Source organism: Medicago truncatula, chromosome 1 (genome assembly GCF_003473485.1).
Source record: "Medicago truncatula cultivar Jemalong A17 chromosome 1, MtrunA17r5.0-ANR, whole genome shotgun sequence".
Lineage (NCBI taxonomy): Eukaryota > Viridiplantae > Streptophyta > Magnoliopsida > Fabales > Fabaceae > Medicago > Medicago truncatula.
Genome location: NC_053042.1, coordinates 42,278,510 through 42,295,514, shown reverse-complemented (window position 1 = coordinate 42,295,514; position 17,005 = coordinate 42,278,510). Strand labels below are relative to the sequence as shown.

General features: G+C 32.0%; 2 protein-coding genes across 2 annotated transcripts; one reads left to right on the top strand and one right to left on the bottom strand.

Annotated features, from left to right (window-relative positions):
• Positions 1-2,682: 2,682 nt before the first annotated feature.
• Positions 2,683-5,062, top strand: LOC11412437 (uncharacterized). The gene is made up of 2 exons (XM_003591255.4): positions 2,683-2,831; positions 4,418-5,062. The coding sequence occupies exon 2, from the start codon at positions 4,471-4,473 to the stop codon at positions 4,900-4,902; it is 432 nt and encodes a 143-aa protein (XP_003591303.1). The 5' UTR covers positions 2,683-2,831; positions 4,418-4,470; the 3' UTR covers positions 4,903-5,062.
• A 1,315-nt stretch (positions 5,063-6,377) lies between these two features.
• Positions 6,378-10,523, bottom strand: LOC11416782 (protein S-acyltransferase 18). The gene is made up of 9 exons (XM_003591253.4): positions 10,350-10,523; positions 10,154-10,267; positions 8,322-8,657; positions 8,139-8,207; positions 7,980-8,051; positions 7,736-7,864; positions 7,545-7,625; positions 7,189-7,347; positions 6,378-7,108 (listed from the first exon to the last, which is right to left on the bottom strand). The coding sequence occupies exons 1-9, from the start codon at positions 10,389-10,391 to the stop codon at positions 6,593-6,595; spliced, it is 1,518 nt and encodes a 505-aa protein (XP_003591301.1). The 5' UTR covers positions 10,392-10,523; the 3' UTR covers positions 6,378-6,592.
• Between the last annotated feature and the right edge of the window lie 6,482 nt (positions 10,524-17,005).

The following is a 17,005-nucleotide window of genomic DNA, read 5'->3' as shown; positions in this document are numbered from 1 at the left end:
ATATAAAGCCTAAAATAGTTTTTCCAAAGAATGAATTTTAGTTAGATTGAATCCACACACATAACTTGTAACATCTTAATCCATACCAAATTGCATAGCAACTCTATGACAAATACTGCTCTATAGTCTCAAATCTAACAAGCTCAAAAACTCTCAAGCATATAACAAATGAGAGCATTTGTTTATCCAAATATTTCTTAAACGGTACCAAAAGTGCATCATTTTGATAAAACAAACCACACTTATCATCATATCTAAAATATGGACGCTAAAGAAAATCATATCTTTTTTACTACCTTTTGTTTGAACTATTTTATTTAAAATTATATATTTTTTATAATATCACTTAGATTAATAAGTAAAAATGGTTAACTTCTCTTAAAATATGAATGACTTCGTTATAATAAGAATAATATTATACACTATAATCTCTCAAAAAAAAATTAGATATATTTTAATCTTATTAATTACAACACTTGATCATAGTGTATGCCAAAATAGATATATTTTCTACATACAATTAAGAGTAATAAAAAACGAATAGACATACACACGATAGCAATCATAAAAAAGAGAAAGTGTAAAGTGCGGTGCAATGCAATAGAAAAGTAGTAAAAATAAAACTTTGAAATAAAGAGATACAAATAATGATTTTTTTTTTTTAAATCCATATAAAATTTTAAATTTCATTTTTTAGTCTCTATAATTTTTTTTATCAAGTTTTAATCCCTTGAATATTATTCGTCGTCACTTTTGGCTTTTACTTTTTATAAACCGACGTGCCTCCTAAATTTTAAAGTATTTTTTGCAATCATATTTATTACATTATAAAAATCTCTTTTGCAAAAGTTAATTTTTTTTAACCAAAATTCATTTTTTGTTAAATAATTCTAAATTTTATGCAATAAATTGTTGTAATATCCTAAACATAGTGTTTCGCTTAGATTTAGCCAAAACGTTTCCAAAATTTCAAAAATGAGTTAATTTAGAAGTAAAGATTTAGTGTGACTGAAAACAAAATTTGATAACTTTTTCCCTTAAAAAAACAAAATTTGAAATATGTAAATAGATAAAATAAAAAAAAACTTCTTTAAGCTTAGAAATAATAAGGAGTAAATAGTCAATTACCCCCTGAAATTGTAACTTTCGTCAAAAACCCCCCTGAATTTTGCAAAATGTTAAAAACCCCCTGGAAATTGTCAAGCGTCTGTCAATTACCCCCTCCGTTAATTTCCTCCATCCAACATGCTGATGTGGCTGTTAACTGCCACGTGGCACTGACACATGGTCAGAAAAGTCATGCCACGTCATAGGGGGGTAATTGACTATATTTTATTTTATTTTTGAAAAAAATCTGATTTTTTTTTTTCTTTTCATAATTAACATTTGTGCCACCCACTGAACATGCAAATACCCCCATGAAATTAAACATTTATGTGCAAATACCACCCTCAAATTTAAAATTTATGTAGCAAATATCCCCTCAAATTTATAACTTATATGCAAACATCCTCTCCAAATGTAAAACTTATATGCAAATTACACCTTGAATCATAAAACTTTAATGAAACTTATTATTAATCTATAACAATAAAAAAGACAAAAAATCACATCTTTAAAATAAAACAATTATAAAAATCACAATTCCAATAACACCATAAAAATTATGCATTGATTACATGATGCTGAAAACAAGTTTATAACAAAAGTTTAAAATGAAAATGGTCATCAATGATGATATTCATACATCCTAGTTAATGTATTTAAATACATAAACTTAAGTCTGCATTTAACAACTTAAAACTAACATGAAAACAGAGATGCATATGCATCAAAATGTTGTGTTTTGAGAGCAAATAATTGCAGATCCTCCAGGAAAAAAAATTAACAAGGATCTGACCAAGACATATATATAATATATGAAGGTAAATTTGGTAGTTATGGCAAAGTGTAATTACAGCGGGAAGTTAAATTTTCTCCAACAGCAAAAGTGTAATGACAATAATTTGTCATTATCTCACCAGGGGGAGAACCATTTCGAGCAACACCCTTACGCCTTAATAGATAGAGATTTAGTGGTGTGTTCCGTGGGAACCCCTGAAGGAGCATAGCTAGAAATATTCCCAAGCTCTTGGCCAAAAAAATAATTCTACCTGAGCCTACACACAACCATCCATTCATGCACCAATAACCTCTCCCCCTTTGTTTTATTTTAAAGATGTGATTTTTTTTTTTTTATTGTTATTAGAGATATAGTAAATTATTGATTAAGAATAAGTTTTACTTAACCATTAAAGTTTTATGATTCAAGGTGTAATTTGCATATAAGTTTTACATTTGGAGAGGATGTTTGCATATAAGTTATAAATTTGAGGGGATATTTGCTACATAAATTTTAAATTTAAGGGTGGTATTTGCACATAAATGTTTAATTTCAGGGGGTATTTGCATGTTCAGTGGGTGACACAAATGTTAATTATGAAAAGAAAAAAAAAAACAGATTTTTTTCAAAAAAAAAAAAGTCAATTACCCCCTATGACGTGGCATGCCTTTTCTGACCATGTGTCAGTGCCACGTGGCAGTTAACGGCCACATCAACATGTTGGATGGAGGAAATTAACGGAGAGGATAATTGACAACGCTTGACAATTTCAGGGGAATTTTTGACAAAAGTTACAATTTCAGGGGATAATTGACTATTTACTCAATAATAAAGGTTTAAAGTTTTAGAGATAAAGCTGAATACCCAGAAAGGGTTTATCGTTTAACAGTAGCAGCAAGGAAACCAAAATCTCTCACCTCATTCGCAACTACAAATCTGCTTTCAAAAGGTAAAGTTTCAAACTTTAGTTATGTTTTTTCTGTTCTTCGTAATTGGGTTCTTTTTAACAATGAGCATTTGAGTTCTTTAAGTTCGGGAGTTGTTTATCTCTTTATCACTCGTTTGTGAATTGGGCTATGAACAATCCCTAATTAGATTGCTACTCTTTGATTTGTTTGTTTTAAAGTCTGAAGGTTTCTCATGCATGATATCTTAGAAAACTTATGAAAATAAGCTAAAAACAGTTTATGAGCAATGTCATAAGCTATTTTTCATTAGTTCTCCCAAATAGTCTCACAAAACTTATGCTACTAGATAAGTTTTAAATTAGCATTTAGAACAGCTTGATTGGTAATTTTCTGTTTTGTGTGTATGGATATGGGGTCAAGCTAGTTTCATATAAGCAACTAGCTTTGGAGAGTAAAGTGAGAATTAGTTATATCAACATTTTCAACATATAAATCAATGGTTGATAAAAAAAAAAATCACATGTTCCCTCCACTAGATGTAATTTGTTTCTAGGCACTGCCGGACACTAGATGTCGAAATATCTGATCTCTTCCAGTCGGGATTCAAACCGTGGTTCGTCACATTCTAGAAGACTAACCTCTTTTGCTAGGCCTAACCCTGTTATATGCATAAATTGTAAGAGACTTCAGTTTAGTCCCTCCATCAAATATTTCTTTAGTAAACATCCATTAAAACCAATAAAAGACATACATATCGACTTAACTAGTTTTTTGTTGCATCAAGACAAACATAGAACCTGTAAAATTGTGGTGAAAAATTTGAAGCAAAAAAGAGAAGACTAAATTGATTGATGCTTTTCAATTTAACAGACTAAATCGCTATTTTGCAAATTTGAGGTACTAATTGCTCGACCTTACCCTTTTAAGGACTAAAATACCTATCTACTCTATTTAATTGTTGTGCGTTCAGAAGTAGATGCTAGGTAAGCATCACCCTTTCCTAGATCCCTTGCTCACATGTCATTCCTATTGTCTTCCCTTGTGTTAGTCTGTGTCTGTGTTTGGCTTCTCAAAGTTTCAACACCTTAAGTTAGAAAATTGGGTTCGGATTTTCTGCTGTAAAAAACATATGCAGTCATTGCAGTCAGCAAATTGAAACCATTGGATACTCACCTACTGAGTGTTTTTGTTTTCAATTCAATTTGTTGAAATCAAAACGTGAGGTGTTTGATCTTTATCTAAGGGTTTCAATTTGGTAAACTGTTTCCTTTTTGGGCCATTTAGATGGAAATAGACACAACAAAACCTATATCAGGAAGGAAGGAGACTAAGCGGCTTCACTACACATGTTCTATAGAATCAACAAAAGATTGGAAGTTGTTTTTAGGAGTCCCACAATTACAAGTATAGACCATTTAATAAAGATCAGACAACTCATATTCCAAGTTGATTTAGAGCTGATTTAATGAAGTCAAAATACAATGTCTGAGATCCCTTGATTGCAAAACTTCGTGTTTTCTATGTTTGTAGTGTGAATCCAGCTCTCAAAAGGTTATGCTTATGGGAATTGAGGAGGAAAATGTGTTGGTTTTCTTATGATGTCTTTGAATTTGATAACATTTTGCAGATTTGTGATATTCAACAAGTGAAGCACTTTTGAGTATAAAAAAGTTAACAGGCATGGCAAGCTTGTTGACATCAACCTTCACCTATTCTCCTATCAACAATGGTTCAAGGAGTTTAAGAAAATCAAGTAACTCTTCTATGCGAGGGTGTTGCGTAAAAGCAATGAAGATAGAGAAATCCTTGGAAGAATTATACAATGTGAAGGTAGAAAGAAAGGTGTCACCTGAAAAACTAGCTCAGCTTGAAGTTTCAAGATGGTCAGTATGGAAGACCGGAAAATCCAGGTTGCCATGGGATTGGCAGGTAGACCAACTGGTGTACATAGAAGAAGGTGAAGTGAGAGTTGTTCCTGAAGGGAGCAAGCGTTTCATGCAATTTGTTGCCGGAGACTTAATCCGGTATCCGAAGTGGTTTGAGGCTGATCTTTGGTTCAATGGTCCGTATCAAGAACGTTATAGTTTCCGAGCATATGGTGATGATTATTGATATGGCTGCATGATTGCCTTGTAAAAGTAATGTGTTATGATACTAAATGTATGGCCAATATATATATTTGGTGAACTAAATGTACTGCTATATTTGGTGAATATTTGTGATAATTTGCCATCCCTTTTAAGAAATATTCATCCTGAATGCTTCTGTTGCAGCATCATGTAAATGAAAAGTTATGCATCTTACCTATGGATTGGTTGGTTAGACGCTCTCCTTCATAGCAACAAAGATTGAATGCTAAATTTACTCCAAGAAAATTATAATAATAATAATAATAGGATAAGAAGAGGGGTAACCTTGGCGCAACTAGTAAACTTGTTGTCATGTGACTGAAAGGTCACGGGTTCAAGTCCTAGAAACAGCCTCTTGTGTAAAACAGGGTAAGGCTGCGTACAATACACCAAATGGTGGAACCCCTTCTCGGACCCTGCATATGCGGGAGCTCTAGTGCACCGGGTTGCCCTTTTTTAATAGGCTAAGAAATAAACCAGCAATAATAACATAACAATGAAAAAAGCCAGAAACCAACAATATTCATTAGGAAATTTATACAAGGGTGCTGAATACTTTCTAGAGAAGCAAAGTTTGATTTTGAGTTGTTTCCACGCTTCTCGCTTCTCTGGAGTTTTAGGCATCCTCTGCTCTCAATGTTGTTTGTCAGCTTAAGCAAGCAGTGGCTTGGTGAAGGATCCAGATAATAGGTTGATTATGGTTAAACAGTGAGATTAGGTAAGAATTGTGTTTCATTCTAAATTTAAACAAAAATTGCATCAAATAAAACTTTGTCAATAATAGGATCAATCAATAATTTACACAATGGCTAGTAATATCTACTGGAAAGAAGAAATGCAACTAATTCTAAAAGTCTTTTCACTTAACAATAACAGACAAAATTCTGTAAATTCTTGAATTGAAAAAAGAGAGACAGAATCCTGGAGTTTTCTTAATTGAAGATGGAAGTAAACAAACTGATGACTGAAACAATATTGAATGTAGTAGCATAAAGTAAAAAAATATGAGTTTAAGAGATGGCTCTACTTATAGCTGATAAATTTAACGTGCGATTCAGAACTCAGCTGCAAAGTGAGACAGAGTGAGTACACACCCTGCCTTCATTCTTGGCTTTTGAAGCGTTTTGCATGATTGATTGGAGTTTCCTCATTTTTCGAATGGCTCTTGAATTTAAAATGAACTTTCTTTGAGGTTTGTGTGGGGAACATGAAATGTCCAATGATTGATTTTTTACTTGACTCTCTAATTACTGCTGAAGATTTTGATCAATAAACCTAGATTTTCGGTCAAATCATATGAATAGATATTCATTGTTTTAGAGTTTGTGTTTCACTCTATTACTCTTGTTAATAAAAAGCTTGCCGGCGTGATTATCTCAAAATATATTCTTGCTGAGAAGTGAAAAAACTGTTCAAAATAAATGTCTTTATAATAGTAACATTTGGAAAACAACAAGATAGCTGGAAAAGTATCATGATTGCATTGCCTCTGAAAATTACAGGTCCATTGGAATTATCCTATGTTTAAAGTAAACAGAAATTCATGTTACATAAAGATTGATAATCCCATGTATAAATTTGATTTATAAGGAAACTATGATACAATGGACATATCAACAAATCTTTCTCTAAGACTGAGAATCGTTCTCAATTTATATAAAATACAATGCCTATCATCTTGGGGATGGTTCATTTCCATCTTTGCTGATAACTGAACATAGAACCTGCCTGGAAATATGTGTTTCAAGCTCCCTAGACACACCTGCTAACTTCAAGTCAAAACTGCTTCTATATTTGTTTTGTGGAGATGCAATGGTGCTGCTAGAGAATACCGATGGTGTGCCTGCAGAAAATCTTCTTCTAGGACTTGAAAGCCTTGATGGTGATACATGAAGTTCTCCTTTTGCTATAAAAGGTGTTGACCCAGATCCCTCATTGCCAATATTTTTATCCGCATTCGTCAATGGTCCGCATTTTGTCTCCAATGGAAGAGGTCTTAATGAACTGTGCTCCCTCATTGGTCTTTCTCGCACGAGCCTTTCCCTCGCTTTCTCAGCTGCAAGTAGAGCTTTTTCTCTGGTCAACTTTACGAGTTTCCAAGGGTTAATGCTTACGTGAAACCTTTTTGTGTTGATCAAAGGGGAAGGTTCGGTATCCCGTTCAATCTTGATAGACAACCTAGGTGAGCTCTGAAAACTCAAAACAAGCTTCTCTGTAAGGTTTGAGACAGAATGAAAGCATAAAACGGTGCAGTCTATCTAATTCTTACCTGTCCTTTGCATAAAATCCTTGACATTAGTGTTGGCTTTTCAGGTGAGTCAAAATCAATGCTGTCATCTGATGAAAGGTCAGAATCATCAAATGATTCCAATTCCATGGCTTCATTCTCTTCTCTCATTGCCAGAATATAGTCATAGGTCCTCATCCCCTTTATGAAACAAATCAAATAAGAGTCAATATAGCAACAAAAGAACTGCACAGAAAATCAAAGGCTGGAGCACTTTGGTAAACTGCTTATCAAAGTATGTACTTGTCTTCTAAATAGTTTGACAAACTTATCATTAAGCGTCTGCTTATCATAATATTGAAACATAGACAACATTCCAAAGCAGGAAAGAAAACTACCTTTCGTATTAGGAGAACGTGAAAGAAGAAAAGTTGCCCCAATGCAGCTGAACTATAAGCTGTCAATAATAGAAGAAACACCTGTAGCATTTCACGAAGTTCAAAGAAAATCAGAATTGATGTTAAATAGAAGGTTCAAATGTCAAGGGAAGAATACAAAATTTCCCAAAAACAATTCAGATGACTATTACACATATGGTGGCCAGAAGTCCTCTTGGAAACTCTAGAAAAAGCTTCCTGTGAAGCTCCTTTTCTATTCCCCTCTTATCCACAAAGCACCTGATAAATATCGCAATTGCAGTCCCTCCTTCAATGATAAGCTGTTCACATAACACATGGTGTTGGAAACGTTTTGGCTAAATCTAAGCGAAACACTTTTTTTGTGTGCTCTAAATTGAAGCATTTATTCAATTATGTATACTACTGAGTACTAACCATTAACAGGACGAAAATCATCAAAAGAAAGAACGTTGTGTAGTTCTTTTTCCCGATACAGTTATTCAACCACTGAAAACAAGAGAAGAAAACTATATATATCAAATAATAGAAGAGCAGAAAGAATCTACAAATGCCAAAAGCCTAACAGATACTGACCCTACAATGGTGATCAAACCCTTCAACGCAACGATTACAAGTTCTGCAGTGCTTACTATGCTTTTTCACCTGATTCACATATAAATAGAGTTTAATGACTTTAATTTAATTAAATTCCACGCTTAAGATTAAAAAAAAAAAGTGACACATTAGAAGCTGTCAAATTAAAAGTAATTGAAGCACCTCAAAATCACAAAGTGTGCAAAATGAGATGTCGTCCTCTTTAAGATCAGGGACAACAGCATCGTCATCATCTTTCATAACAAATGGAAATGGGAGAAGAGGCTCCACTTGTGCACTCGTCTTCAACGGATCAAGGTACTTTCTCTGAATGAAAGTCCTAAGCAATTTCTTTTCCACCCTCCTGAAAAACCTCACCACAATCTGACCAATAATGAATCCATAGTTAAGCTTAGGAATTGCATTCCTTTTGGCTTTTTTCTTCTTCTTCTTGAAACTGGTTCTGTCTGTAGGATCAATTGCCGTACACCTCACAAACAAAAACATAACTGAGATTGCCTGAGCAAAACAACAAAATTATTATTACTAGTATACTATCAAGCACACACTTGGATACCAAACACGACATGGATAATAATTTGAGGAAATAAACTAATTAAATAAAATCACGAGTAAATATACATTTTAGTCCTTGAAATTGTAACGGGTGGTCAATTTAGTCCCTAAAATTTGAGAAATAGCAATTTAGTCCCTTAAATTAAAACATATCAATCAACTTGGTCCAGTTTTTAAACTTTGCACCTATGTTATAAAGGTTGTATGCTTGTTTTGATGTACCAAAAGACTATTTAAATCAATATTTATATCTTTTATTGGTTTTGGTAGATGTTTGCTAAAGAATTTTTTTGATGGAGGAACTAAATTGATTGATATTCTTTAACTTAATGGGCTAATTTGTAAATTTTAGGAACTAAATCGATAGACGCTTACAGTTCCAGGCCTAAAATGCTTATTTACTAGTTTCTAGGCTTTTTCAAAATAGGCTTCCCACCGAAGATAATTTAAGCAAAAAAAGGGTCAATTTGAATTCTTCTCCTCTTTGTGTTGGTGGGTGTGGGAGCCTTGAAACAGAAAGCAGTTGATGGGGTGGCATTGGTGTCATGAATATAAAGGCCTAACTCATCCTTACAAAACCGGCTTGTAAGGTGAGGAGTGCCTCCTCTTTATAAACTCTTGTCAAGAATCCTATCTATCCGATGTAGGACTAAATCCCTCCTCTTTAAGTTCTGCTAGTTTAGAGGGCTTATCTGGTTCATTCTAGTCTGTCTGCAGTCTGATTGCACCAGCCCCTTCATTTCTGTTACCTAAATTGAATTCATTCATTGCACTGGATTGTACTTTGAATTGGTTTAAGTCAATTTTCATAGGACTGTATTTAACCAAACACAGTGTACCTTCGATCGGTTTAGCACAGATCGACTCACGAGTTAATAAATATTCACCAATTCAAAAATAAATAATTCATTGCATTGATTGTTTGTTATGGACTCATCTTTGATTTTTTGCCATATAAAAAAAAAAAAAAACTAGTATATAATAATAGTATAGGTCAAATGCATCTAAATGTCCTTTAAGTTTTTCGTTTTTCTCAAAGTGGTCCTTTAAGTTTCAAAAGTCCCAAACAAGTCCTTTAAGTTTCAAAAGTCCCAAACAAGTCCTTTTAGTTTTTGAATCGTTTCAAACTAGTCATTTTAGAGGATGATGGTGATGATTCAAATGATAACAACAAAGAGCATTATCCACCATTTGTCATGCCTAAAAAGATGACTAATTTTAAGTGGGTGTTAGGAACCAGATTTGGTACCAAAGATGAGTTCAAGGAAGCAATTACCAACTATGGTATCTACAATAGGACTTGTTTGAAACGATTCAAAAACTAAAAGGACTTGTTTGAGACTTTTGAAACTTAAAGTACCACTTTGGGAAAAACGAAAAACTTAAAGAACATTTAGATGCATGATTAAGAAAACAAGAGCATTGAATAGATAAATTACCATGAAGGAAAATATGGAGGTGAGTGTTATCTCAGCAGTTCGATTTCCGAGGAAAAGTCCGAGGAAAGTATAGAAACACACCACCAGGAAACTATAAATTCCCATGCCTACAAACTGTCAGATTTTCAAAATTTCAATCAAGGATCTGTGCTTAATTTAAAACAAAAATGAAAAATAGAAAGGATGATGTTTTTACCTGTAAAGGATGAAGAGGACGTTGCCAACCATGGCGTCTCATAGTGTCTATGAAATTGAAATGTGTTATCGTTTTTTGAGTTTGTTTTGCTCTTTCTCGTCAACTCAACGGTCGTATTCTGTTTTCAAAATTGAACTCAATCCCGCTCTATGCCAAATCATGTTTGGCTCGATGGTTTTCGGATTTGTCGCCTTGTTGCCAAAAGAAGCCAAAATTTGTGACTGTGGTTCTCATGGATTGGGCTAGACTTCATTTTCTATAGGAAAATCTGACTTCATAGTTCATACCCCCGTTTTTACTCCTACACTCCTAAAACACAAGAACTATCTAAAACACCCTTCATTCTATCTCCTAAATATTTTCAGATGAAAAAAATGTAAATGTTTTCAAATTTCTTCAAGTTTAAAAAAACAAAAGATTGGGTATGGACATCCATACTCGAAGATTTCTTTTTAGAGAGATTTGATAAAGTATTTGAAACAAAAATTTAGTTACGTACAAAATATGTCATTGGAAGTCAATTCTTAAATATGATGAATGTGAACATCAGATAGTGCATTGAATTTAAATTGATTTCTAGGTTCCATTGAGCTTAGTTTAGTTAGTATGGACATTTGATTATACAAGTAGGGGTTGAGGTTCGAACTTCATATTCCCCATTTATTCACCATAAAAGATGAACTTCTAACCACTTGAGAGAGATTTTTTTTCACTTCTAGTGAAAGATTTAAGTAGAAGTGATTTTTTTTCTTTTCAAAATTGTATACCTAATATTTCCAAAAACAAAACTTCTAATATAAATATTCATACCAGATCATATCAACGTGTGGTAGGGTTGATCCCCTAAATTAGTAGGTCTTTAGAAAGAAAAAAACGGATCAGTTTTGTAAATTTCGGATAATTTTGTTTATCGAGGGATATGTGATTTTATTTTTTAAAAAATATTTTAAATTTGTTAGAATTAAAGGTGTTTAGGGTAGTTTATATGTTTTTAGGGGTAAGAGTATAAATGTGGGGTATGAAGTTAAATTTTCAATTTGTTCCCCTTTCGTCTCTTTTAGATCAGAATCAAACTTGGACCGAACAAAAACAACCATACATTCCGACCAAAAACAAATAAAATTTCCCCCTTTTTCCATATTTACATCACATTTATTAAAAAAAATTGAAGTGTTTCAATGTAGTTTTAATTTTTTTTTTTCCGCCTGTGTCTTTTTTCTTTTTAAGGAACCACTTATACCTTCTAATTAGTATCATGCGCATCATTTCTAAGTTATTATTCTTCAATTTACACAATGATTAATAAGGATAATTTAATAAAATCATAATTATTTTATTTCATTTATCATCTATTGTGATTGTGAGATGGATGAAGTGCATCATTCTCCATCACAAGATAAAAAAATCACACCTATTTTATAATGATTTTGGTTGATTAATCTCTTTCAAAAATAAAAATATTAATTAGTATATATTAGTTTTACCATTATCTTTATAAGAATAACAGTAGTGTGATTTTTTTTTTGTCAAATATTATTCTATTTTTTCTTATATAAATATCTAATAATAGCTTTTTAAATCTTATTAAAATAATGATTTTAAATATGTAAATTTTTAAAATTACTGCTTCCTAGTTGTTTATTAAATTTTTGCAGTTTAAATTATTGCTTTTTTGGTCAAAAACAGCTTAGTTTTTAAATAGATGGGGGGCAAGATTCATGGGATTGGATGTGAGAGGGGTTAGTCATTGTTGTTGAGCTTAATAGAGTATGTTAATCATTCTACAAAATTATCAAAGAAATACCATGGGCTATGGAGAAGTGCACTTTATACCATCCCAGGTGGTGGTGTTTTTGTGGAGGTTAATGATGCAAAACTTACTAGTGAGGGAAGCTTTAATAAAGAGGAGGTAATTGATTCGAAAACATGATGTGTTTTCTGATTTGATCGCAATGATAATTGTAATCGTTTGTTTATACGTTTTCTTTTTTCGTATAATGTGTGGCCCTTGGTGCATGTTTAGCTGGGATTTGATGGTGTTTATTTTACAATGTCACTTTATATACAATGTTCACATAGACACTCTGTGTCAATGTTAGTACATATAAATTATATACAACTTTTTTTAAAAATATTGATTAAAATTATTTTGATTTTGATTAAAAGTATATGTATAAATAATAGATATTTTGCTCTTTCATATTGTAACAAATTATATTCATATTTTATAATGATATATCAACAATATAACAAATACAATGTAAATTTTTATCTTTTTTAATAAGACCAACAAAATAGCATTTTTATAGTCCAATTTATTTAAGAGTATAATTGAAATTGAAAAAACCCTTTGCCTCGGAATTTAAGTGGGATGGATAAAGTGCACTTTATAAATATATTTTATGAATTCGCTTTATCGTTTTATGATTTTTTTTTAGTCAAAAGGAAGATTAAGTTAATTAAAAAGAAAGTGATACAAAGACTAAGGGGATATTAAACCTGACCAAGGTACAATTTAAATGGGGATACATCAATTTCGTCAAGCAGCAAACAAAAAGCACTTTCGAGCATTACATATTAAAGTGTAGGCTGACAAGACGACTTGAAACCTGCATATCTGAAAACATCAAAGAACCAAAGTAGTGAGGCCACCAACACAACAAACATATGCATAACAAAAGCAAACAAACATGTCCCTTTCGAGTTAACACAACCTTACCCTTTTGGGTTTTTGAAATCGGTCAGACCCTTTCGGGTTTTTGAAATTGAACCACATCAAAACGACTACAAATCTAATGCCACCCAATCTCTGGTCAATAACAAAAGCAAACAAACATGTACCAAACAACTGTCGGCAACGAAGACCCGACAGCACACAAAAACCACCATACACCCAACAAACAGAAAACACAAACACACATATCACAATCCGGCTAACATCAACGACAGTCCTGCCACCACCGACCGGTCATCCACCGGCGCGAGCTCAAACAACACCGTCGAGAACATCATTTTATGAAGAAAATAAAAATAAAAATTTGTGGTATGATAAATTAATAGCTAACCAAAATTAATCATTTTGTACTCGATTTTTTTTTTTTTTTTTTTTTTTTTTTTTTTTTATGTATACCGGTATAATGAATCCTTAAATTAATAGCTAACCAAAATTTGTTTTTGAAAAATAATATCGTTTTCTATGTTTAAGCACCTTGTTAACCAGGATGAAGGTTTAGGGACGTTGTTGCTTGAACAATTTATCCATGTTTTAAGCACCTTCCTTGTCCTCATTGTGTAGACAAATTCTTGAACTAGGATTTTAAGGATAAAATGTAATTTTGTTTCCACCCTACTAATTTACTATTAAGTTGATCAATTATATATTGAAAGTGCTCTTTTCGAGGGGCACGACCCAGAAGAAGCACTCCCAAATATTTTTCGAGAGTGAGTTTCTCGAAATCCAGAAAGATGTACCAAAACCTCACGCATTCCTCTTGACACATTCTTAGAAAAGAACATATTGGTCTTCTCATTACTAACTTTTTGACCAGATAGCATACTAACCTGGTGCAAGTTATGAGTCACACACCACATTTGAATCTTCGTAGCTTCTCTAAATAACAATAAATCATCTGCAAACATTAAGTGCGAGACTTCAGGACCCCTTCTACCAACCTTGATCGATTTTCCAGTTCCTTTGATTAACTTCATGCAACATCATGCGGGAAAGTTTATCCATACACAAGATGAACAAATAAGGCGATATTGGGTCTCCTCGATGAATTCCTCTCCGAGTCCTAAAGTAATCTGCTCTGGCACCATTCCATTTCACATTTGACTCAAAACTAGTAAATGAATGCATAATAACACTAATCAAGGCTTCTGGGAAATTAATTTCAGACAAAGTTCTCGAAATAAAATTTCAACTGATCATGTCTTAGGCTTTTGCCTAGTCTACTTCAATAACAAATAGGTGAAGTTTAGCATGGGAAAGGCTAATTTTTTCCACCATGGGAAAGTTAGTTTTTAACCATTAGATCAAATCAAGAACACATCCTTACCATACTCCATCATCACTAGATTTTGTAATTTTATTATTTTAAAATCATTTTTTAAAAACAAAAAATATATTTCGAAATTAAAATAAACATATAAAAATAAAAAATAAATTTAAAAATATGGAAATTAATTTCCAAAATTAAGTTTATTTTTTATTTTTAAATGTTTATTTTAATTTCGAAATATATTTTTTGTTTTTAAAAAATGATTTTAAAATAATAAAATTACAAAATCTAGTGATGAGGGAGTATGGTAAGGATGTGTTCTTGGTTTGATCTAATGGTTAAAAACTAACTTTCCCATGGTGGGAAAAATTAGCCTTTCCCATGCTAAACTTCACCTAACAAATAACATTTTTTACCAGTCATTCTGTTCATACTATGCACCAACTCCTGAGCTACTATATGTTCCCATGTACACCATCCGGTCACAAATATAAGAAAAAATTCATATTTTAGATACATTTAATAAATGATGTATGTTGTCTACAATAAAGACCACATACATTATTTATTGAATGAATCTAAAACATAAAATTTAGCTTATATTTATGACCGGAGGGTGTATGCTTCTTCCAGACACAAATCCCGTTTGAAAAGGCGACACTAAACATGGGATATACTCCTTAAGCCGCTCCACAACTACTTTACTTACAACCTTATAGATAGTATTACAAAGAGAAATTGGACGAAATTGAATCAAAAACAAAGTCAGGAGTATTTATCTTGGGAATCAAGCAATATTAAAAATTATACTTATTGCGTAGGGTATTTATCTTGGAAATTGATTCACAAAATCATTCCATATCTTGAGTATTTATCTTCGAATCACAAAATAAATTTCACCAAATTTTATTCTTCAACAAATGTCATCATTTGAAGCATTTTTATGTTGACCTTCCGATTCTGAACAATTCGTTATTTGGTTGAAGTCTCTTATTTTAAGAGACCTATTTAATTTTTTTAAAAGTAAATTAAGGACCTCCAAAGCAAGTGAACACAACTAAAATAATGTGTTTATGTATGTTTAATAGATAAAATAAACTGTTAAAAAAAAGTACTTACACAACTTTGATTATATGATCTAAGATTTGTATCACACACTTTTATGGGTCTATGTTGGACCAATATTTTTACATGCAACAATCTAACGCTTGCGTGATTCTTAGTGTGTGACAAGAGCTCTATAATACCAAATACTGTTAATTAAACAATTATTTTGCATGTGCATAACTCTCTGCTTAGCTGATGCTAAAAAAATTGCTTTCCGGTGATTTCTATAAATACAACACATGAATTTAGTTATCCGTATTTGTTTTATATTCATCATCCTATGCTAGTCCTAGTTAAATATTCCATCTGTGCATTTAGCACAGATGGAACAATGGGTTGCTTTAAATCAGGAAGACATACATGACCAGTTAAAATCCATTGCATCAAAAGTTACTCATGAGAAAAGTTACTGCTTGCATTAACCTTTATGTTTTAGATAGCTTTCCTTTTTCCTATTGCTTACTGTATAGTTAGTCATGAGAAAAGGTACTGTTTTGTTTATACACAAACTTTCTGTCCTGGAATTAAGGCTAACCAGATGTCAATACGAGTAATTTACACTAATATTTTCCCAAAAAAGGTGGAGAATGACTATCTGATTGCATTAGAAACTGTATATAATTACTTCTACCAAAAAAAAAAATTTAAACTATATATAATTGCAATGTCGGTGCAATTCTTTTCATTTTTTATTTTTTTTTAGAAATTGGAATGCAATACTGAAAATTGCCAAATGGCTTAATGGAGTATACCATAATTGGTATACTGAAAAATAAATGATGTTTTTTTTTTTCAAAAATAAAAAATCCGCTTTACTCATCCAACAGTACATTACAGCTCATTGTCATTCATGATGATCTATTGACATTTTTCTTTAAAAAGGGCAGTCCGGTACACTAAAGCTCCCACACATGCAAGCTCCATCAACATTTTTCTTTAGTAAAGAAAATTTTGCTTTCCCTTTTCAGTTATAAGGAACAATATAAGGATTTTGTTGTAACTATTGAAGTTAGAAAATATTTTGGGAAGGGGTTTTTCATCAATAAATTTTAGAAAAATTGCAAAAAAAATTTATGGTTATGATTTTTTAACTTTTCCTTTGTTTTTTTGTGCTTATCTTTTCCTTAACTTGGATGAGTAAATTGTTGTAGATAAAAAAATTCCTTAGAGTTAGTAGAAAGCTTCTTACATGAATTTGAGTATTTGTTAGATTTAAATATTTCTGTCTTGGGTCTTGTATTGTATATCTTGGACTTGAGCCCATATAGAAGTTAGTTTTTTCATTGTGTCTGATATAGAGTCAGTAGCTGCATCATATAAACATAAGCACTTGTACAAAGTGTAAAGGATTTGATATTGAATAAAAGAAGCATTTTTGTTCTTAAACTTTCATCCCTAACAGTATTAACAACTGTGAACTTGTTTCTATGCTTGAAGGATGAAGTCATCAAATGTAGTGGATTCAATTAGAACTTAAAATATGCTAATCACAATGATTTGTATTCTCTTAAATAGCAGGTTTGTGCCCAAAAAATGTTAAGCAGTGGA

Bases quoted from the DNA above. Each gene is read 5' to 3' on its own strand.
- LOC11416782 (XM_003591253.4), bottom strand. From the start codon at position 10,391: ATGAGACGCCATGGTTGGCAACGTCCTCTTCATCCTTTACAG. The intron at 8,208-8,321 runs GTGCTTCAATTA...TATGTGAATCAG, and splicing joins GCACACTTTGTGATTTTGAG to GTGAAAAAGCATAGTAAGCA. The intron at 7,626-7,735 runs GTAATAGTCATC...GAAATGCTACAG, and splicing joins GACTTCTGGCCACCATATGT to GTGTTTCTTCTATTATTGAC.
- LOC11412437 (XM_003591255.4), top strand. From the start codon at position 4,471: ATGGCAAGCTTGTTGACATCAACCTTCACCTATTCTCCTATCAACAAT.